General features: G+C 37.8%; 1 protein-coding gene across 4 annotated transcripts in view; it reads left to right on the top strand.

Annotated features, from left to right (window-relative positions):
* The window catches only part of LOC115514483 (utrophin), a 352,812-nt gene that overhangs the window by 189,497 nt on the left and 139,782 nt on the right, over nucleotides 1-23,533 (top strand). For all 4 annotated transcript variants that reach the window (XM_030316511.1, XM_030316514.1, XM_030316513.1 and 1 more), the window contains exons 30-31: nucleotides 9,619-9,791; nucleotides 23,053-23,209. In XM_030316511.1, coding sequence (XP_030172371.1) covers nucleotides 9,619-9,791; nucleotides 23,053-23,209 — 330 coding nt within the window. The remainder of the gene's footprint in view (nucleotides 1-9,618; nucleotides 9,792-23,052; nucleotides 23,210-23,533) is intronic.

Genomic DNA, 23,533 nt, shown 5'->3' on the forward strand with positions numbered 1-23,533 from the left:
GCCTCGTGGAACACAGCTACCAGAAATTATAGAGGCAGGTCTATTCCTTGCGAACTCCGAAGTCCATGAAAAGACGGACCCACGGTGGGGTGGCTAAAATGTCCCGGCACAGGCTGCTGCTGCTTATGGACCATAGCTCAAAGGCAAGGCTTGTAAAGGATTTTACAAAGGATTTTAAAGTATAGCCAGAAAAGATACGGATTTTAGAAGTTAAAAGCTGTTGTCTGAAGGAAGTTTGCCGGAAAGATGTAGGCTTCAAGGGCTACTGGACGATGATTGGTTTGAACTTCAGTTTACGGGAATTGCTGACAAAATTTGAAAAGGTATGCAGAAAGGGGACTTCATGAATGTGCTTTTTTTCTTCCTTGTCTGTTTTTTTTCTTAAACTCTGCATTTAGATGACAGATATTCTGTTGACTCTTTGATTATTTAATGTAATTTCTAAGGCATATTTGATTTGACATATCCTCTTTTACACGGTTTTCCAACTAAAGAGCAAATTAGCAATTCTTTCCTTTGGTCAGGAGAGCTTCTCACGATGCCTGTCAATTTTAGAATTCCACATCAGAAGAGGTCCTTTGTACTGAAGTCGACTGGTAATTTAATTGAAAGTTATTTTGGAAAGAAAAAAAGAAAACCAGCAACAACACTGGGTTTTCATGCCAAAGTCTGACTTCATCAGGCATGGGTTCTGTTTTCCATACCCCTCAGGTTTCTCTCCTTGCAGTTGGCTGAGCACTGCCTTTCCCAGCCTGCTTTCTGAAGATTCAGTTCTGAGAGTTGGGAGAAGATGCCTCCCAGTGACAAGGGCCCATCCGATCTTAAACTTTTCCTTTTTTATTTCGAGTGTCTGTTTTATATGGGGAGCTCTTGCATGCACTGTGGGGCTTTCACACTTGGATCATTAATTTTGTACTCAGTTCTTTTTTCCATAGGAAAGTTCTTGGCACACTCTAGGATTGAGCCCAGGCTGCCAAAGCTACCTTACATTTATAGTTAAACAAAACAGAGAACCTCAACGTGCTGCTCATGGGCTCCTGCCCTTCCTTAGCCTTTGGATGCCAAGCACTTATCTTCTTTCAACTTCCAGTCTTTAAAGAAAAAGAAAGAAGTGAAGTAATTTCACTATGTGCTTAAGTCAATTATTTATCAGTTGTTAAAGATGTGCTCAGTGTCTTTCACCCCGAATACCCTATGGTTCCTTATGAGTACAAATATAAGCAAGACTGTATCGAGTCATTAAAGGAATAATGGGCTTTTTCTTACTAAACTACAATTGCCAGAGGAAAATGGCATAAAACCACGTCATTTGAAAAATTTAGAAGCTTTTCCAGAACAATTGCAGTCATTGCTTCCCTCCTGGTGATAGAAACAGTGTGGTGGGAAGAGTGTGGAGAAAGAAGAATTTAGCTTCTTCTGGTTGGATGCTCCCCCTGCCCCATGTCTCCTGCACCCCGACTGTAGCACTAAGGATTGTAACACAGGACGCACTTTGACCTCTTGCTTTAATATGTTGTTAAGCACCTAAATTCCTGAGAGTAAGGATGGTTCCCAGTCAACTTGCTCACCATTTAAAAGGGGAAGAGGAGGGAGGGAATATCTTTTTTATGGCAGCTGGTAACAGCAGGTGACAAACTTTATGACCATAAAGAGGTCTGTTAGCTTGGTTTGTATAGATTTCTCTGTTTCTTCCTAAAAAGGTATAGGGCATATGTTGCATGAATAATTCATTACTTAGACCCCCCTGTGAGGCAGTAATTGTGGGCAATGGCTGGACTTTTGTATTGTAATTGCTGCCATTAGTCTTAAAAAGCCTAGGTCAGATTCCAGAGGTTAGGAACCTGCCTTAGCCTTCTGGCCATTTTATTGGCAAGGTTACAAGTTCTGGTTATATTAGTATATTTCCTCTTTTAACTCCCAAACCTTATTATCTGCCTAGTTCTTATTCTTATTTTAGTAGCTGAGTTGACAGTAAAAGAAGTCTGCTGGCTTATTCCTATCAAAGCCTTGATTTGGGATTTTTTTTTTTTTTTTTTTTTTTTTTTTTTTGAGACAAAGGCAAATTCAAAGAAACAATCCTGCCGCCATTCACAATCTGAAGTTCTCCGGATATGTTTATTTTTGGGTTAAACGCTTTTATGAAAACCAACGTGAGAGTTAATCTCTTTGCCATATTTCGTTTGTAGGAAGTTGCCATGCGTGAGTATATTTTTCTCCAAGTCAAGTATTTAAAAAAATCCTTTGTGTATTTTCACAAAAGCTGTCTCATATATAGCCTGTGCTGTGTTGACTCGTTGCCAGGAAAACGGGTGTTTTGGAAAGGTACCACTACCTCACACCTCTCAAGTACAACTACCTACCTTCCCCCAGCTTGGAAAGCAATGATGCCATTTTTAGGGAATGATCAAGGCCTACTGCTGTAATGCAAAAGCCACACGATACAAGAATAACAGTCTTTCTATAGTTCTTTTACTCTCCATTCCCCCAGTCCTGTCTTCTTCTCGGTTTTAGGGATCTGCTTCTTGAGAGGATATGTACCTCGGTGGTGATGTCACGCTTCTCATGTCAGTAGTTGAAATGCTTCAGTCTGGGGTTTAGGTTGTCATAGGAAAAAGGTAACTTTGCTATGCTCCTGAAGCCCTTTCAGGCTTTAAGAACCCCAGGGTCCAAAGATGCGATGTGGTGGGTCTTTCAATGATGGTTAATCCAAAAACTTGTAGACTGATCAGGTAATTGAAATTTCCAAATGACTGCAGACCTTCCCTGTAACTTCAAAGGCAGCAGTCAGTTTGTGAAATTGAAAGGAGGTATTCTGGTTGATGTTTTTGAATTTTAGAGAAATTCAGTGGTTTTTTGATTTATATTGTATATCTGTTCATACACAAGTGTTTGGCACATGATTGAGTTCTGTAATATGGTTATCTAGTCCCAAAATGGGTGATGCCAGGATTGATTTTCTAGCATAGGCAGGACAGGCAGATTACACTTGGTACTTGGTACTCATTCCTAATCTCCTAGAACCAGAAAAGGCAATGCGGAGCATCCCTGGGAATCCAGAAGGCAGGAGGTATTCTCTGTTGTTCCCTCAAGGTGACAGCTCACGAGGGATCGGGAGATCCCAGCCGATGGAAACCATGTGTACCCCATAGTGGTCCTTAAGAGGAGGTGGAGACTGGAACTTCTTTCCAAGGGAGGATGACCTTGTGGCAGGATATGCCTGCCAGAAAGCAGGACCTTGTCATCTAACCAAGTGATGAAGGAGCAGCCCCAAGCAGGCTCCAAGCTGTCAGCGCAGAGCCCAACACGAGTCTCGAACCCATGAACTCTGAGATCATGACCTGAGCTGCAGTCGGGCACTTACCGACTGAGCCACCCAGGCGCCACCACAATGTTTAGTTGTAAAACAAATGTGTTCTTGAAGACACAGCAAACTTCCACTTTCAAGGTCTAGTCATGTGTTCAACAGTTAGTAAATAGTTATTAAGTGTGTGGTACGTACCAGGCACTGGGCTGAGTTCATGGATGGAGTGGAGAATAGGTTAGACATGCCCTCCTTGAGCTTATGGCCTAGTGGGAGGAAAATCAAACCTTAAACACAGAAAGTGTTCACTACAGTGTGTGATGCAGCAAATGGAGATAGCTATGAGAGTAACAGGTAGGCCTAGTCTACTCCAGGGGCAGAGAAGTCTTTTCTGGAGAAATTATATTTAAACTGGGACTTAAAAGATGGGTTTGAAGTTAATGTAGGGAAATGTGTATGGGGGGAAGAAATTGAGAGGTTTCTGGGCCATAGGACAGATCAGGAGGTGAGGACTTGGGTGCTCCAGGATTATAGTTTTAAACATTTAACATGCAATAATCTTTAGGTTTTCAAACCTGTTCAATTTTGATTATACCATCTGACTTGGGGAATTAAGGTGGGGCAGTAATTTGGCCACATGAAACATTTCACAACTGCTCCTAAGAACCTTATGTTCGTATTGTCAACCCAAACTGTGTACTCCAGGAGGAAGGCCATTGTATTTTAATTCACCAGGACTTTAATATGTTTCAGTAACAACCTGGTATAGATTCAAGGATTTGGAACACCTTTGGGCTATGAAAGGTATTTTGATTCATAGCAGTGTTTCCTCTGTTTGAATTTACAATGTATATTGTTTATTGATTCTTTATCATTGCAAATGACTTGCTCAAATTCTCTTGGAAGGGCAGTTAATTGTGGGCTTGTTCCACTAAGTTATTCAGCTTTTTTCCTACTCCGTTCTAACATATTTATAATCATAGATAATGGGATAAGAACATTACTGGCATTGATTTCTTTATAAATGCTGCTATAGACCAGGCAATACTACTTTCTATTGTCTGTCAAATGTGATTCCATGATTATTAATAGAGTGATTAAAATCTATGAGATTTGTTGTTGAAAGCAAATGTAGTCTATAAATAATTCATTGAATAATTTAATGAAATTAATCATAATAATTAGTTGAATAATTAATTTCAATTACTATCCCAGAAGCTTCACAAAAGCCTCAAAGCATATTTACATATCATGTATGTAAATTTGATGATATTTTTTGGTTGTTATATTATTTCTTGGTGATATCTGACTTGTTAAAAAAAAATCATGATTCCTCATTTCAAATCCTAAAGCTGTGGCAACAACAATCCCACTGAGTTCCTGTTAATCAATCCCAAACTGTCTCTGAATTCCAGTCTTGTTTTTGAAAGGAACAGTGGATTTCTTTTCCCCTAATGCTTAACCTTGTTGATTTAGCCTGAGACTTGGGATATGGTAGGGAGATCGTTGCTGACCTCACTCCTTCACCTTCAGGAAAGGGGTCAGGACTCCTTCAGAGAAAACATTGCTGTGGCCATGTAGGGTTAGGTAAATATGCCATATGAAAATAAACCAAAATTATATCAACAAGGTCTGAAGAGGATGAATCTATTCTAACACCAATTCAGTTGTTGAAGACTTTCTGGGGGCACTATATTCTTAATCTCTGTTTCCTATCAGAGGGTTCAAGCAGTTCTGTTTATTAAAATCTAAAGAAACTGTTTTGCTGACATGGTTATAGCCACTACTGGATTATAGTACATTATAAAGAAGTAAAATGTATGTGACATACAGTGATAAGTGTTGTCATATAATATCTCTGTGGGTTAGATATTAGAGAAATGTCCAGGTAAGGGCAAAATTGGTATGAAAATACCAGTTATTAAATTAGCAACTAAATAAATACTTTCCTTTACTTAGGAGGTTAATTTTGACCTGGGTAGTGGGTGTTGCGTACAAGAAACTAATTGGTGAATCTCTCTGAACTTTGTTGTCGTCTTCTGGAAGGCTGTGCTGACAGTGTGTGTGCATCTTATGCTTTTGATGATGTTTTCCTATGTTGTCATCTTAGTCTAACCCCTAACTTTGTACATTATGCTTACGTTGTTAGAAAGTATGTTTCGAGGGAATCCTTAAAGATCTGTTCTGTCTTGTTTTTAAATGTGAGTTCAGCTGCTTGAAAACTTTGCTTTTGGCCTCTCTGTGCACATGACCAGCTTATGTTAAATGCCTGGAAGAACATTGCTTTGTGCTTCTACATGGATTACCTTCCCATAACTAATTATCAATAACTATTTTGTGCTGCTTAATGTTCAGAATGGCTTGTAGGTGACAGAGGTACGCATTAGTAGGGCAAGTCCCCCAGCTGTGCAGTGAGAGTAAAACCTCCTTCATGGAATTTCAATTTATTTTAGCATTTGGTGCTACATTAGGGTCATGATCTAACAGCCTCCCATGCTGGCATCTTGATTTTAAAGCCAGTGCATCATTGCACAATCATCTATGAAGGAACATGATGCATTAACCGCAGGTAATTCTAAATTTCCAATGAAAGAATAGGCAGTGCTTTGCAGTACAAGCCTCTAAATAATTTTAGTTCCCGTGTTAAATATTTTAAATGAAGAGATTAAACAAAATGATTACTGCACTCCCTTCCAACTGTTGATTATATGAGTTTCCTTGGTATTATAGTAGCTAATCTGCCAGTCAATTAAGGTGAACTTAATGCTTTCATTCATGCATTTATACATTTGTCTGTCTACCTAGCTGTGTCTATTTTAAGTTAGGCTAATGCTGTGTAACAGACTGCGAAGAATACAGAAGAAATAGTAAGGTGATTTTTATGGTTTTAGGAGCTTTTAATATATTTGGCCAGATAAATATACCACCAAATGTCAGTAAAACAAAATAATGTGTGCTCATTTTCTTTGCTTTCTGGTTGTTGATTTTCTTCCTAATTTTTGTGGAAGCTCAGGTGTGGAAGGGTTTTTCACATACTGAAAGTTGCATTCCAACATGAATATATGATGACTGGTAGTGCTCTTAACCAGGACTTGATGAAAATACCTGCAGTCGTTGGCCAGTGAAGGAGTTCTGTTTTACTCCATTTGTCTTTGTGGCTGGGTTGGAAAAGGCATCACCTGGTTGGATACGAGGAGCCAAAGGTGCTTTGTGTTCTTGGTATGCAGATTTGCTGATTTTGTTGAATACTTTTGTGAAACTTAAAAAAAAACTTGGGGCGCCTGGGTGGCTCAGTCGGTTGAGCGTCCTACTTTGGCTCATGGCATGGTCTTGCAGTTTGTAAGTTCGAGCCCCGCATCGAGCTCTGTGCTAACAAACAGCTCAGAGCCTGGAGCCTGCTTCAGATTCTGTGTGTGTGTCTCTCTCTCTCTCCCACTCCCCTGCTCATGCTCTGCCTCTCTCTGTCTCCCAAAAATAAATAAATGTTAAAAAAATGTAAAGTTCAAAGAATTAATAAAACTGTATGTGGATCTTAATGCACTTCTGTCTTCCTACTTCTCTTGGCTATGAAAGGAAGCAAATATATCAGGCTACTTTAGGAAGTAGTGGTTTGAAGTTTCCTTGTGGTTTTCCTTGTGATTTGTGTGTAGGTCTAGTCCACTGACAGTAGTTTTTAGGAACTGATCCAGCAAATTTGAGTCCAGATTCACTTTGGCCATAGAGAGCAAAGAGATGCCTTGCTCACTGTGTCGTTTGGCTTCTTGAGAAAGATGGCTATCATGCATATATAGAGCATGATCTTTTAATATATCTCTTTCGATGTCTTGAAATGCATTTCAGGACACAAAAGTAAAACAGTTACATCCTAAAGGATAAGGACTAGGTTCAGAAGTTGACACCAAAGAACCTTTCAATAGAACTTGCCTTACCTTTTACTTGTTTCACCGAGAATTTCTCTTTGAAGCATTCCAGACTGAAATTATAATGAGATTGCCATTTTACGTGCATGATGTTGTCCAACCTGAGCACCTTGAATCCGTATCTGGCTCCGTCCCCTGGTCCCCTGTTGGTGTCTGCTCTGCACTCTGTGGAATAGAGGTGCTTGTGAAATGCCCAAGAGCCAACAATGTCCGAGTTTTTGTTTGGTAGTGAGCCTCAATTCTGGGCATACCCAGATCACGCTTTGCAGGTGAACCTGATTTGGCTTTGTCACTAGGGTAAGATAACCCCAGAGACCAATAGGCTTGCAAATTTGGACCATACGTTTTGCAGAAGCTGTCCATCAAACTCTGTGTTCATCTCTCCCCCTCCTCATATCTGACCCTATTAATGTCATGTTAGACACCACAAATCTCAGAAATTATAATACATCATTTCTGCCCTTCATGTAGAAATGATAACTTCCTACCATGCTTATTAGAGTACAGAGGTGCAAAAAGGCCTTTCCACGTGTCCTTCTGGTTAGTCTAGATCTGTAGATGTTTAAAAAACAATCTTTTAGATCCCGACCTCTAAGTGTTGGTTCTTGATGGATTGCTAATCAGGAGTGAGTTCTAAATTAGTGAAAGCATTCTGAGTATTCAACGAATTTCTATTTAATTTTTCATCATATTCATTTGGAATTGGAAAACTTAAGAGTGAGGCTTATAAAGCAAAACTGAAGATGAGAAAGGTAATAAAACTATGGAATTTAAGAATTTATTCTCATTTTACTAATTCAGATTCATGACCTGAAATAATTTTTTAATTTCTGTAGTAAGTTGCCTTAATAATCATTACCAGCTAATGCCATGGAGACTCACTGTACACCTTCATGGCCCCCTCAGGTTCTTGTTTTTCTGTTTTTAAGTCCACACTCATTCGTTGGATGGGAGTGGCTGTCACACTAGAGTTAGGTACAACTAGCTTGCTTTCATTTTATTCAGGAAGAAAAGATGATTCCAAATGAATACAGATAATTGTGTTGACAGCTTTATAGTGGAGAGTATTAAAAATTGATAAAGACCTGTGTATTTATTTTTTTAATGTTTATTTATTTATTTTGAGAGAATGCATGCACGTGTGAGTGGGGGAGGGGCAGGGAGCGTGGGGAGAGAGAATCTCAAGCAGGTTCTGTGCTATCAGTACAGAGCCTGTTGTGGGGCTTGATCCCACAAACTGTGAGATCATGACCTGGGCTGAAATCAAGAGTTGGACACTTAACTGACTGTACCACCCAGGTGATCTTACACTGTGTATTTTAAATTTTAAATTTATTATATTTATCTAATTACCAAAAGAAACCCTGTTTTTGTAAAAAAAAAAAAAAATGGAAACTCAGAAGTGTAAAGAAAAAACCAAAATCACATTTAAGTTTCTTGTACAGAGATTATACTATTTTGATGTTTCTTACAGTTTTTTGATGTATGTGTGTGCAATGATGTACAAAAACATATGCTAATTTAAACACGTACTTTTAAAATTAAATTAACATCATAATATATAGTTTTGTATCCTTTATTTTTAAACTTAATATTATATACCATTAATGTATTATGATAGCTTCCACTGTTTTACTTTAAAAATAATTAGCGTAGTAAATGTGTTTATACATAAATCTTCCTAGGATAGGTAATTTCAACAATTTTAAGGCTTTTTATACAGATTGTGAAAATGCTTTTTCAAAGTCTGAACCAGTTTTTATTACTAATTTATAATCATTGTTATTTACTTTATACTGAAACTTAGAAAAATAATTTTCTGTTTAACAGAAATATTATTTTGCCATTTTTATTTCTTAATGGGAATGAACGTTTTTATGAAAATATTCTTTTAAAATTTTAGAAATAAACTATTAAGTTGGAAGGACAAACTATTAAGTTTGTCTAAATGAGAGAAAAATAGGTAAAATTATGTAACATCTATGTAAAACATCATATTTTGAGGGCATTTTTGCCTGTGTATAAAGGGGAAAGAGAATCTGGGTATTAGGTAGTGTTCAGTGATTTGGTGATAATAATTATATAAAATTTCAAAAATTTCTTATGAATCTGAAATACCAACATCTAACAAACTGGCGCATGAAATTTAGATTATAATACATTGTGTTTTTAAGAACTGGGGAGATCAATATATTGAAGATTTAAAGGCTATTGTTTTCAGTGTAAGAATTGTAGAAACACTTGAATTTGTTATTTTCATTTAAAGTGAATTTAACTTTTGCTTAAAAATAACTCATCTGCTGAATATAAAAAAATAAAGTTCTGTATAGCAACCCTAAGGGACTGTTGACGCTAATACCTAACATTTGCATTATCTCTTTGCTCTTTTCTCTTTAGGACATCCAGGCAGAAATTGATGCACATAATGACATATTTAAAAGCATTGATGGAAACAGGCAGAAGATGGTAAAAGCTTTGGGAAATTCTGAAGAGGCTACAATGCTTCAACATCGACTAGATGATATGAACCAAAGATGGAATGACTTGAAAGCAAAATCTGCCAGCATCAGGTCAGAATAGTCAATATCAAAATAAAAAATGATGGGGGAGGGAGATTTTTATGATTTTAGTCTATCAGAGAATGAACAGGAAGCCCTACCACCATGCTATTTTCTCAGAAGTAGTTTAAGATCTAAATGCAGGGGCACCTGGCTGGCTCAGTTGATAGAACACAAGACTCTTGATCTCGGGGTTGTAAGTTTGAGCCCCATGTTGGGTATAGAGATTACTTAAAAATAAAATCTTGGAAAAAAATAGAAAAAAGATATAAATGCAAAAAGTTTTGTTTTTTTTTTTAAGTTACAGTTTTAGCTACATTTATATCCAGGGCCCTCTGCCAACTGTTCTTCACTATTCACAAATTTGCACATCATATTTTAAATTTAATTATACTAATAGGAATAATGTTACCAATACTTGCTTGTTATTGAGTGTTTACCTTGACCAAGTACTATGTTAGCATCTTCACAAACATTGTTTAGTACTCAAAATATCCCAGTAGGTGAATAGTAAAATTCTTTCTTACATGAAGAAACAGAGGCTTAATGAATATATGGAACTTGAGAAGTTTTTGAGCTAACAAGTTCCAAGCCAGGATTTTTTTTTAACATGAAATTTATTGTCAAATTGGTTTCCATACAGCATCCAGTGCTCATCCCAACAGGTGCCCTCCTCAATGCCCATTGCCCGCTTTCCCCTTCCTCCCACCCTCCATCAACCCTCAGTTTTTTCTCAGTTTTTAAGAGTCTCTTATGGTTTGCCTCCCTCCCTCTCTAACTTTTTATTTTCCCCTTCCCCCCACCCATAGTCTTCTGTTAAGTTTCTCAGGATCCACATAAGAGTGAAAACATATGGTATCTGTCTTTCTCTGTATGACTTATTTCACTTAGCATAACACTCTCCAGTTCCAACCACGTTGCTACAAAAGGCCGTATTTCATTCTTTCTCATTGCCAAGTAGTATTCCATTGTATATATAAACCACAACTTCTTTATCCATTCATCAGTTGATCCAAGCTAGGATTTGAATCCAGATCTTTATGACTCTTGGCCGTGAATGTTTTGCTTCATTATGCTAGTTGTATGTCCAATTAGAAAATGTATTTATAGAAATTAAATATAGCTCATGGACACTGAGGTAGAAAACTGATGATTCGTGTCTGCCTTTGTAGAGAGTAAAATAAGGATGAATTTGAAGACTAGGATGCCGACGAGGAAAGGACCCTGAGAAAATATGTAGTGTGGCAATTATTAATGCTGTTGGGAGTCTGGAATTACATTTAATGGATGGTGAACAGTACCCAACTGGATATGAGGTTAGAGGAAACGGACTGAGAACATGCTACTGAGCAAAGATCCAAAGAGGAATTTTGGTAGAAAGACCTAGATTTTGCATTTGGGTCAGTTTCTTTTAAGGTTCAGAAACTGTATGATGTTTTGAAAAATGTACATCCTTAAACAAAATGATCTTAAGTTTGACTCTCTGATTTTGCAATTTACTTACTGATCTTAGACAAGTTGCTCCATTTCTCTGATCTTTAGTTTTCTCATTTACAAAATCAAAATATAAATATTTAATCCACATGATTGCTCTGAAGACTGAATGGGATATTCTGATAGTTCCTTAACCTAGGTAAAGCCCGTCTAATGTAGCATCTAGTTGATTTTTACTTATGTAAAGGGGCTCAGTGGCTCTGCTTCATCTGGTTTCTGATTTCATAGAACAAGTTCACAGAGAGTAGAAATCTTTAGTGATGATTTGTTGTGAATAAGCTTTAAAAAAATTTTTTTTTCTAAAGAGATATCCTGAAAGGTTGTTACTCTTCTGGGTCTCATAGAGGGAGATTCACACTTCTTTTTATTCTTACAGAAGGGAGTAGTTTAGCATGACCATGGCAGCCTGTGTGTAAAGGTCCTCTTGGAGATTATGTCAGCATCTGCCAACTACTTTTTTTCAATAAGAGGAAAATTTGGGAATATTGTATAGTGACAGAATATATTTAAGTTTATTTAAGATTGAGTTTTCTACTGTCCAGATTCCATTGGGTTGCAACTTTATGTTCCCTGTAAATAAAAATTTTTAAAAATGATTTAAAATGTTAACTCTCATGAAAAACATTCACTGAGGTTCTAGCAAAACCAACATCTAGTCTAACAAGTGAAAAGCCACAGGGCTGGTCCTGGTGAAGACTGTCCACGTGGTGCTGGAATTTTGAGAATTTGGAGGATGGGTTCCTTAGGAAGGAACATTTAAGGGACACCTGGGTGGTTCAGTTGGCTAAGCATCTGACTCTTGGTTTTGGCTTAGGTCATGATCTCGTGGTCTGTGAGTTTAAACCCTGTGTTGGGCTGTGTGCAAACAGTACTGAGCCTACTTGGGATTCTCTCTCTCTTCCCCTCTCTTTCTGCCCCTCCTCCCTTCTAAATAAATAAATAAGTAAGTAAATAACTTACTTACTTACTTAAAAATTTAAAAAAACACAGGAATTTAATGAAGGCCTACATCATAAACAGATCATTCCAAATGGAAAGCTACAGACAAAAAAAATTCTTTGGCCTTTGATAGATGCTATTCCTAAGCCTATCAAATCACATTTTTTTCTAACTGGGAAAGAAAGAGCTCTTAAACTACTGTTGGAATATTAAATAAAGTTAATAAATAATGTTATTTTTAGAAGATGGGAGAGTAAGCTTTTGCCAGTGGACTTCTGCATCAAGATAGATCATATATTCCAGTAAAGTGTGTTATTAATATAATAATGAATTAAAATAACTTTTAGCCACATTATCCACCTCTGGGGATTCAGGTCTTTTCTTTTCAAGTATTTAATAAGAATAAGCTTCTGTGTTTAAGGCGTTGCAAATCACAAATAAGATATGAGTCCTAAGGGACTTCCAGGTGTGTCCAGGTTAAGGTGGGTTCAGTGAAGGGAATGGTTAACTTTTACTTCAGAGGCTTCATAAAAGAGGCAGTTATTAAACTGAGCCTTGAAAGGTGTATAGTTATTCCCTGGATGGAAGGGGTCAGTCCTGGAGAAGGACATATAAGTGGGAGGCTTGACATAACACTGTTTCCATGGAGCAGTTAAGACGTTCAGTCTGGCTAAGACTAGAATTTGCTGTTGGTGTGGAGGGGAAAGACTGTGGCCAGAAGAAAACAGATGGAGAGAGAAGTGAGACACACACGTGAAACAGCTGTGTGCACCGTGCTCATTCCTCTGGTAGTGGAATTTGAAAACTTTTAGGTGACATGATTAGATGTGAGGTTTGGAAAGATCCCTCCCACATGTCTGTGGAGGATGCTTTATTAGATTAGTGTAGTTCTGAAGACAAGGAGAGCCGCTAACAGACCTGTTCGGTATCCAGGACAGGGAAGGGAGACTGAATAGGTACTCGGTTCATGTTGTTGAAGGACTGGTGAGACATCCAGAAACAAATCACCATTGGATGGCCGTCTCTTCAAAACAGAGCTATAAGCAAAATAAAGAAATGGTGAGATGGGGAGCATCCAGACAGGGGAGGCATATAAGCATTGTGAGCAGGCAAGAGGGTGAAAAGTTAGGAGATGGCACAGCAAGGAATCCCAGAAAACCATTAAATATAAGAGATAGGTGAAGGAAAGGAAAGCCAGCAAAGGATCCTGAGAAGTGGGTGGCCTTGAGGAGAGGAGAATCAGGAGTGTTGTCAGGAGCCAAGGGAGGAGGGGTTTTGAAGGGAAGGGCATGGTTAGTGGTGCTGACAGCTGAGGGAGTGGAGGGAGATCAGGGCTGCAGAGGCAGGTGGAATGAGAGGAGCTTTGGTGACTCTTTGCTAGGACAGAGTTTCCATTGAGGTGAAAGTCGATGTCAAGAGGACAAAGGGTCAGGATGGGAAGTGGAGAAGTGGAAACAGAACTAGTCTGCACAGTCTCATTTTCTCAATCAGCTCTGCTGTGAAGGCAAGGGGGAGAGAGACTACACTGCTATAACTATGTTATTACACATAACAGCTTTGTAAGTATATAATAACTGAAGGACTATATCTACACCTATATTCACTAGTCTCTGCTTTCATATGGACCAGATATGCTTCACTAAAGAAGTAAATGATACATTCTTCATTTTTAACTTTGAAAAATAGGCAAAAGAAATTATATTCACATTCATTATTACTTGGGTATTTACAAAAGATGTATATTTCTTCATATAAGTATATATAAATCTGTAACTATATGTGGTGATGAATGTCAACTGGACGTACTGTGGTAATCATTTGGCAATATGTACCTTTATTGAATCATTGTGTCGTGCACCTGAAAGGAATATAGTGTTATATGTTAATTATATCTTAATTAAAAGAAAGATAAAACAGTTTCTTAAAAAAGATAGAAGTTTATTATACTCAGTAGTAGACCTTCATACAGGAAGCACACGCCGGAGAGAAATGGAGCAGGATAGCGTTTAGTCATGTTAGACCATGGAGCTACCCTGTCTCGATTCAGTCACTGGCTTTGCCACTTAGCAGCTGTGCCACTGTGGGCAGGTTACTTAGCCAATATGTGTTTCCTCGTGTGTCAGATCGGGATAATAAGAGTACTTTCCTTATAGGCTCATCATGAATATATCATTTAATTAGCCTAAGTAAGGTGCCTAAAACAGTGGAACACAGTAAGCACTCAGTAATGGTTAACTATTATTATTATTTTTTTATGGATTACCATTCTGTGTGGTACTAATTAGTTCAAAAAACATAGAAATTCTCCCTACTTTATTTTTTTTCTCAGTCATTAATATTGGGAGTTTCTGAGAAGGTCCCCAACAAATGGTATACGTCTGTCCTGGCTGGATTCTGAACAAATAAGAAACAAAAATATGTCCAAGAAAGAACAACAGTGTTGTTAATTGCTGATACAGAGGCCAGGTTGGACGGGGTGGCCTTAGAGAGAGGGCTCAGTGGAGGTAGCCTGTTAGCTGAACCCCAGAATGAGACAGCGTTACCAGCGGTCACCAGACAAGGTGGCTGCCCAAGGGAGAAACCCTACGCGGAAGAGTGGGGAGGAGCTCAGTCTGCAGTCCTGTTCTCAAGAGGCAAGGGTGGGCAGAGCTCAGCATCCAGTTGTTCCCCAGATTGGTGAATCAGGTTCCTCACTGCACCTGTACAGGGACTGAGAGAGTCAAGAGTCAGAGAAGAGGTCACGAGTGTGCTCAATGAGAAAGTGCCTTCCCGTGGGGCTGGGTGGGAAAGTGTTCTCCTTAACAAATATGGAGAGGTGACCTATATCCCAGCCACCTGCCTCTTTCAAGTCCTTATTGAAGGTGATACCTGTGGGTCACACTGTGAATTTCTGCTCCTTTATTCTTCCCTCCTGTTCCTTTCAATCACAGCCTACCCTTACACTGGCTTCTCTTGTGAACAAATTCTGCTGTATTTTTAATATTTCTATAAACTCTTCTACCACTTTTCCATATACTTCAAGGTTGGCTTTCCCCTCAATTGCCCACTTCACTTAAAACTCTCTTTGATAGAGGGTAATTTTCCCATTTTCCTCACCTGGCAGCTGGTGGGAATATTCTGAATCTTTAATAACTGCTGGAGACACCAAACAACCAGAATGCCAGCCGGAAACTTCCAGTATGGCACGTGCAGACACACGGGCTGAACAGGAGCCCTGACACCCAGGGATAAGAAAGAAGTTGACACCCCCTTGTTATATTTTAGGCATTGCCACTCCATCTCAACAGCTTCTCCTCAGAAGTGAATACATCTATTATTCTACCCTCTTCCATCTTATTCCTGCTTCCTCCGGAACTGTAAGACACTCCTCTACTTTCCTCATTGATTTGAGCATCTGACTTCCCTTTTATTCTTCATCTCTTTCTCAGCTATCATCCTGGGGGTCAATACCCATATTGATGATATTTTTTCTATTTTGACTTCCAAGTTTCTTCTTACTTTGTCTATAAAAGCCTTTGTCCCTATTTCTAAGTCTCACAGACCTGGCCATACCTGGGACTCAGTTGATGTCCCGTGTTATCTTGGCATGCCTGAGATGATTGATCTGCAGGAGACCAAGGACAGACCATTCTCCAGAGCACACATTTTATTTTACTATATTCCACCTGGCCATGTGCAACAGAATGCCACTGGTCTTGCCATGTTAATTAGAGAAGAGCCCTCTGTTGTATCAAATAGGAATCATTTGCAACATCATTGGTAAATCAGCTGTCCTTCAAATTAAAATTATGGCCCTAGTGAGGAGGGTGTCTTTCATCAGCTTATTATATACCAGGACCATCTATAGATTTTTACCTAACTTTGTATTTTTATCTTGTTTATGTAATTCATCTACTGTATTCCAACTAGATTGGTTAAAAATGCATATCCTTTAATAATTTCCAGTTGTGAAACCCTTAGCTTTTTTCTGTGTTCTTTCAAACCTGCCTTCCTTTCTCCTGATCTTTAGTTGCTTAAACCTTCTTCTTTTCAGGCTCCATCAACCCCTTCTACTCCGCTTGGATTCCATCATAAGCTATTTCAATAATATCAGGTGTTTCTTCTTCCCCCTGAATTTCTTGTTTTCTCCTTTTAAATCTCTGACACTCTGATGACCACACTCTCTCTATCCCCTGTTCTTGATTCTGGGTTTCCTAGTGTTGTACAAGAAAGTAAAAAATGACATTTCTTCTACTATAATTTGACTCTGTCTTCTTACAATTGGCATTGTGATTCTGAATGATTTTGTCATATTTACCACCATCCCTATTTTGTAAAGATTTTTGTTCCTTGTTAGCTCCACAAACCTCTCCCTCTGCATGTGACCTTCTTTCATTCTTTTCTAAGAATGAGGCCATCTGATATGTGTCCCTTCTGTGCATTCAGTATCTCAAATTGTGCTAAAGTTGATGTTGTCATGGCAGGGAACATTTACTCTAATTTATCATCATTTTTAGAAAGAGAATGTCTGCCCAAGATTATAACAGCTAATATTTATTGAATATTCATGTGCTAGACCTATCCTAAGTGCTTTACAGGCATTACCTCCTTTGACTATGGTGTGGTCATCGGAACTATGTAATAATATGTGGCTCACTACCTTGGGTTAATACTATTTTGCAGTCTTTTTGATAACTTTGAGTAGACTTTTTTTTGAGAGAGAGAGAGAGAGAGAGAGAGTGAGCACGGATGTGCGTGCATGTTGGGGAGGGGCAGAAAGAGATGGAGAGAGAATCCTAAGCAGGCTGCACCCCCAGCATGGAGCCTGAGGTAGGACTCAATCTCACGACCCTGAGATCATGATCTGAGCTGAAATCAAGGATCGGATGCTTAACCAACTGAGCCACCCAGACACCTCTTGATTATACTTTTAAATACTGAAGTCCAGTGTACAAAATATTTTTTGCAATCTAAAAACAACACATACAAATATATATTTCACTTAGATTGATAGAAGAGACAATAGCTAATGATTTGAAACTTCAGCTAAAAGATAGACTGTTAGGAAATTTGAAAATATTTTTCACTCCCGGGGAAAATGTGAATTGGAAATAAATTCAGTAATATGAATGACATGGCTTAAGTTTTTATGTTAAATTTGTTTAATTTGGGATTATGTTAATTAAATATCCACTTATCAGCTTAATGATGTTAAATATAGATTCTTATTAACATATGGTTTCAAAGGCCAGTGAAATTGTCAAATCTAATGAAAACAGAGTTCAAAGATAAAATTCTATCTTTCCTTTCTTTTATGAGCCTCTTAAAAATTCAGGGCACCCTTTTAAGAGCCCTTAGAGAAGATTAACCTTTAACATCATGATTACATCTAATGTTATCACATTTTACAATGTCACTGACACCACTTTTAGCCTTAGCCAATTGATTTTACTAACTATATTGTAAAACTACTAAAATTTCCTTTTCTTAAGTTGAATAGAGGAAGATTCTGTTCCTCTCTTCTTTCTTTTTTCCCCTCTGGTTCAACACTTTCTGATAGAACTTTCTGTGAAGGTAGAAGTATTCTGTATCTGTACTATTCAGTGTGGTAGCCACTAGCCACATGTGGGAGTATTGAGTGCTTGAATGTGGCTAGTGCAACAGATACTGTGAATTTCAAATTTTATTTATTTTAATTAACGTCAGTTTAAATGGAAGTAGCTACATATTGTTGGTATGTATTGGAAGCACAGCTTTGGTGTTCTTTTCAACACAGACTGAATTCCTTTCTTTCCTAGTTGTCTTAACTGCCTTTCTGGGAACAAGAATAACTCCTTTTTAATGTAACTGGTTATTCTTGCACTAGTAAAGGTATTTTCATTCATTATAACTCGATTTATAAACTATGGGTTTCACTGTAGATGAAAAATAAATTTCATTTGTTGTAAATGTGCCAAATTGAACATTTAATTCTGTGCATTCCTTGCACAATAGGAGACAGTATGTATTTGCTCATATTAATTTGGGGCATTGTATTCTTTGGTGGACCTACTTTGCAAATGTATCTTCACTTACCTATAAATACGTCCGAACAGTTTCTGCCCTCTTAAATGCTGCCCATAATGAAAGCAATGCAGTGGAAAGAGTTTAGATTTTAGTTTGGATCCCAAACTCTCTCCTTGGGTTTCCAAGCAAGTTTCTTCCCTGAGCTGTGGTTCCTTCAGAGAGCTGTTAGGTTTCTTGTATCAGAGTATATTTGGTTTACCTGCCTTCCTTCCAACTTGACCCCAGGACTTATTTCTGAAATAGGGCAGTGCCTGATTCCAGAGTGAGTGCTCCATGGATGTTTGTAGTGAATAAGTGGAAAGCTGTATTTTATTTTTATAAATGCCACTGCTTACTCACTCCCACTGTTTGCTCTCTTTTTCATATCTCTACATTGGGAGAAGTAATAAAAACTTCTTTAAAGAAATATTGGAAAGTAAAGGCTTTTGTGATTTAAAATAGATATTAATTCACGTTTCTTCCATAATTCCTTTTCTACCATATTTGAATAATGAGGTACCATTTTAATGGCTCCTTACCTTCTAAGAAGTTTTTTGCATTATATATTTTTAAAAACAGCTGGTGACTTAAAAACATTGATAGAGTTGTAAAATAAATGATTCAATCTAAAAGGAGCTAACTTATGTAAAGCATGTTCTATATACAGGTTGCTAATCCATTCAATGAAAGTATATCTTGTTTTGATCATGTGAGGTACCCAAAGAATGAACTGAAGCAGGTGAAAATTAGGATAACAAGTCAGTTATCCAGAATGTGAGTACTCACAGATATGTGCTAGGTAAAGAAATGGTTTGGGGTGCCTGCATGGCTCAGTCAGTTAAGTGTCCAGCTCTTGATCTCAGCTCAGGTCTTGATCTCAGGGTCATGAGCTCAAGCCCTGCATTGGGCTCCATGCTGGGCATGGAGCCTACTTAGAAAAAGAAAAAGAAATGTTTTAAGGTTATGAATATATGATTGATGACTGGTCATCTATAGTTGTGGGGAAAGGGGAAGCTTTAAAATTTTTAGAGTTAAAATGAGAAAGGACAGGTATACCAAAAACAAATTTAAGGTTTCTACTTGCAAAACATTCAATCCAGTGCCCAAGAAAACGCTTTCATCTTGAAAGATGAAAGAATTAAATTGGAACTAGAACACTGAAGGCTACTACGGAAGCATGCATTTATTTGGGCATATGGTAGTAATCCACTGAACACATAGTTATAATCTATTGGAGAATAACCAGAACAGATTTTCCAGGCAAGGTTTCTGCCAAATCAGCTTGCTTTTTATGATGGAAGAAGGAAGATGCAGAGAAATACGTACACCAATGTATTCTCATCTATTTCAAAGTCACTTCAGTATCTCTCTTTAAAAAACATTGCCTTCGGGGCGCCTGGGTGGTGCAGTCGGTTAAGCGTCCGACTTCAGCCAGGTCACGATCTCGCGGTCCGTGAGTTCGAGCCCCGCGTCGGGCTCTGGGCTGATGGCTCAGAGCCTGGAGCCTGTTTCCGATTCTGTGTCTCCCTCTCTCTCTGCCCCTCCCCCGTTCATGCTCTGTCTCTCTCTGTCCCAAAAATAAATAAACATTGAAAAAAAAAATTAAAAAACATTGCCTTCATCTTTATGAAGAGTCCTTCGGGTGCTAGATGCAATAGATTTCAGTGATCAATTTCATTATTTTGTGCGGTCAAAAGAGTTAATTGCATTGGAAAAAAATCATTTGCATGCTCTTCAATACAATGCGTGTATGTAACTGGATTTCAAAGGAATGTAATGTCGATTTAGTTATTGATTAAAGAGTTAAACTACAGACATTGAAGAAGCAGGATCAAATTATCTAAAATAAGAGGTCAGGCTATGTGCTTAAGTGTTTTGCACACAGAGACACTGAAACACATCTTGATTGACTAAAGGCCTCTGATTTCTAGCTGTCATTTTTTTTTTTTGCATTTAAAAATACTAGACAGAAATTGCAACACCTCAGTCAAATATATTTATGGCAAAATGATCCGTAAGTGGCAGAGTTTTCAGTTAATATGATTGAAGTTATTTAGTTCTGCTCTGTGACAAGTAAAATTACTGTTTATCAGGGATAGGTAATTACATATTTGGCCTAAAATTAATCAATATGAACACAGGAGAGCTGGCACTCAAGCAGAATCAGGATCTCATTAAAGCAAAATTTTGTAAAGTGAGGTCAATCATGCCACCTGTAGAATGAATAGAAGAGATTATAAATGCAAGAGAATAACATGAACCTGTTAATCATACAGTTCTCAAAGAATTATAAAATACCTCAAACTTCTTTCTGTCATTTACAAATCATTTTTTTATTATTTCATACCTAGCTCTTTTGAATAAGATATAGAATTTTAAAGGTTGAATAGTTTGCTTTATATTATTAGCTAGCTGACAATGGAACTATAAATAGATGACAGGACAGTTGGCCTTTTGTATGTGACTGAATGTTGGTTCATGGTATTTTAGAGATCTATGGAACTCCATTTTTTTTCTTTTAGCCAAGAATATTGGCAGATAGAGCATGGCCATTATTTTATGAACAAGAGATGAACTAGAGATCAGATAGTTGTTCTTCTAAAAACATTATGAACTTTTAAACAAAGACTTAGGATGTTGTTGAATATTCACCACTGGAGTACCACCTAATGTGACCAATGGGGAAATACTTGTTTAAATTAACTATAGAAGAGTTATCAGCTTTGGGACAGAAGCTCTAGTAAATCGATGTCCAGAAAGGAAATTACTGATAGAGCTGAAGGACAGTAGAGGCCATATTTGGTTGGTTGGTCTCATATCACTCAGGGAAGGAGCAGTTTTGTGGCAGTGGGGATCATAATGCTAATGTCAAGGTGACAGCTAAATGAGAGGATATGAAACCTGATCAGCAGAAGTTTCTTGCACCTGAAGTTGCCCCAAGTGGGTGACCTTTGTTGCGTAACAAGGCTGAGGTCTATTTCCATCAGCCCTCACCTTTCAGTCTGAAAGGTCAAGGTAATTCCATTTCACACAGTTGAATACTTACATCCACATTCACTATCCGCCCACTGGTGTGGTGCAGGGCTGAGTCCCTGGAGTTGTTTCTGACTGATCCCTCTTTTCAAGTCCAACGCATGAAGTGTAGGATTGAGGCTGAGTAAGTGGGCTTTCTTCAAGGCCCCAAATTTGTGCTTTTATTTGTATTTTTATTCTCAAGGGCTTTTACTTTTTTTTTTTTCATTTTGCATTCATTTTTATTTTTTTTTCAATATATGAAATTTATCGTCAAATTGGTTTCCATACAACACCCAGTGCTCATCCCAAAAGGTGCCCTCCTCAATACCCATCACCCACCCACCCCTCCCTCCCACCCCCATCAACCCTCAGTTTGTTCTCAGTTTTTAAGAGTCTCTTATGCTTTGGCTTTCTGCCACTCTAACCTCTTTTTTTTTCCCCCTTCCCCTCCCCCATGAGTTTCTGTTAAGTTTCTCAGGATCCACATAAGAGTGAAAACATATGGTATCTGTCTTTCTCTGTATGGCTTATTTCACTTAGCATCACACTCTCCAGTTCCATCCACGTTGCTACAAAAGGCCATGTTTCATTCTTTCTCATTGCCGCGTAGTACTCCATTGTGTATATAAACCACAATTTCTTTATCCATTCATCAGTTGATGGACATTTAGGCTCTTTCCATAGTTTGGCTATTGTTGAGAGTGCTGCTATAAACATTGGGGTACAAGTGCCCCTATGCATCAGCACTCCTGTATCCCTTGGGTAAATTCCTAGCAGTGCTATTGCTGGGTCATAGGGTAGGTCTATTTTTAATTTTCTGAGGAACCTCCACACTGTTTTCCAGAGTGGCTGCACCAATTTGCATTCCCACCTCAAGGGCTTTTACTTTTATTGGAATCTGAATCACACAAAAACGTATCTCAGACACATGGTTTCCTGATTATAAAGTTCATAATTTAAGAATCTGAAGGTCCTTTTCTGTCCTAAACCCCGAAATTGTTATTGAAACAAAGACCTCACCTTTAAACCAGGGGACACAGTACTGCAATCAACAATTTCTGCCCGATTGTTTTCTGTTCACAATAGACATTTGTCACTGGACACCAGTCAGCCTTGAGCCAAATAGTGTTCTATGCAAGCAATGACTGGTTGTTTTCCAGCTTTTGGAGGTAAATGCTGGTGATGTTCTACTTTCAGTAATTTATTTGGTTTTAAGGAATGTTAAGGCTTTAATAATTTCCTTTCCTAAAAAATTAATTAGCTCTTTTAGAAAGAAAAATAATATGGGCCTGTTGTACATACTCAATTAGTACCTAAATATATAAAAATCGCATGTTTACTGTGTTCTCAGATGTAAGCTCATCTAGTATCTATCTTTCTAAACATTTTGTATCTATATAGTTGCTCTCTTTTCCTCTCTATCACTTTCTTCACATAGATGGATGAAAGGAGAAGAAAATTGTAGTTCAGTGTGCATGTATACTATACATAAGCTACTGAAACTTGCTTTCATAATTTTATATCATGGAAATTCTTCTTGAAAACCTCATATTTATGCCTTTGTGGTGTGTAGTTATCCATTTACAATTTTGGTAGGTATTACCAACATATCTGCATATTCTAGCTTCTTCAAAATAACTTGTTTAGGGTTTTTTTTTTGTTTTTTTTTTTACTAAGAGTCAGGCTTTTTATTGGACGTGAACATTAGTTCGTCATTCAAGATTATTAGTCTAAGGGAAGATGTATGATTTTTTAAATGCAATTCCAACTTCTAAATGTGGTCAGTACTGTCTCTCAACAGGGCCCACTTGGAGGCCAGTGCTGAGAAATGGAACAGGTTGCTGACATCTTTAGAAGAATTGATCAAATGGCTGAATATTAAAGACGAAGAGCTTCAAAAGCAAATGCCGATTGGAGGGGATGTTCCAGCCTTACAGCTCCAGTATGATCATTGTAAAGTAAGTTGACCGTATGTGGTGGGGACCTTTTTTGATACATTTTGATTTTGGCAAAGTAGACACTCAAAATTCTATATAAATATCTGAGTTGAAACAATTACCACTGAATTTCACTCCCACACCCCATTTCTAATTGTCAGTATTTAGGCATTTAATTTAAGTTGCATGTATCTTCTGAGAAGCAGATATGCTGAAGTGTTATCACCTGACACATTAATTCTTAGATCCTTGTATTATTTAAATTCTTTGCCTTATTAACTTTCCTTTTATTTATTTAATACTGCTTCATGCCCACTTTCTCATATATTACACATCAGCTTGCTT

Source organism: Lynx canadensis, chromosome B2, assembly GCF_007474595.2.
Source record: "Lynx canadensis isolate LIC74 chromosome B2, mLynCan4.pri.v2, whole genome shotgun sequence".
Lineage (NCBI taxonomy): Eukaryota > Metazoa > Chordata > Mammalia > Carnivora > Felidae > Lynx > Lynx canadensis.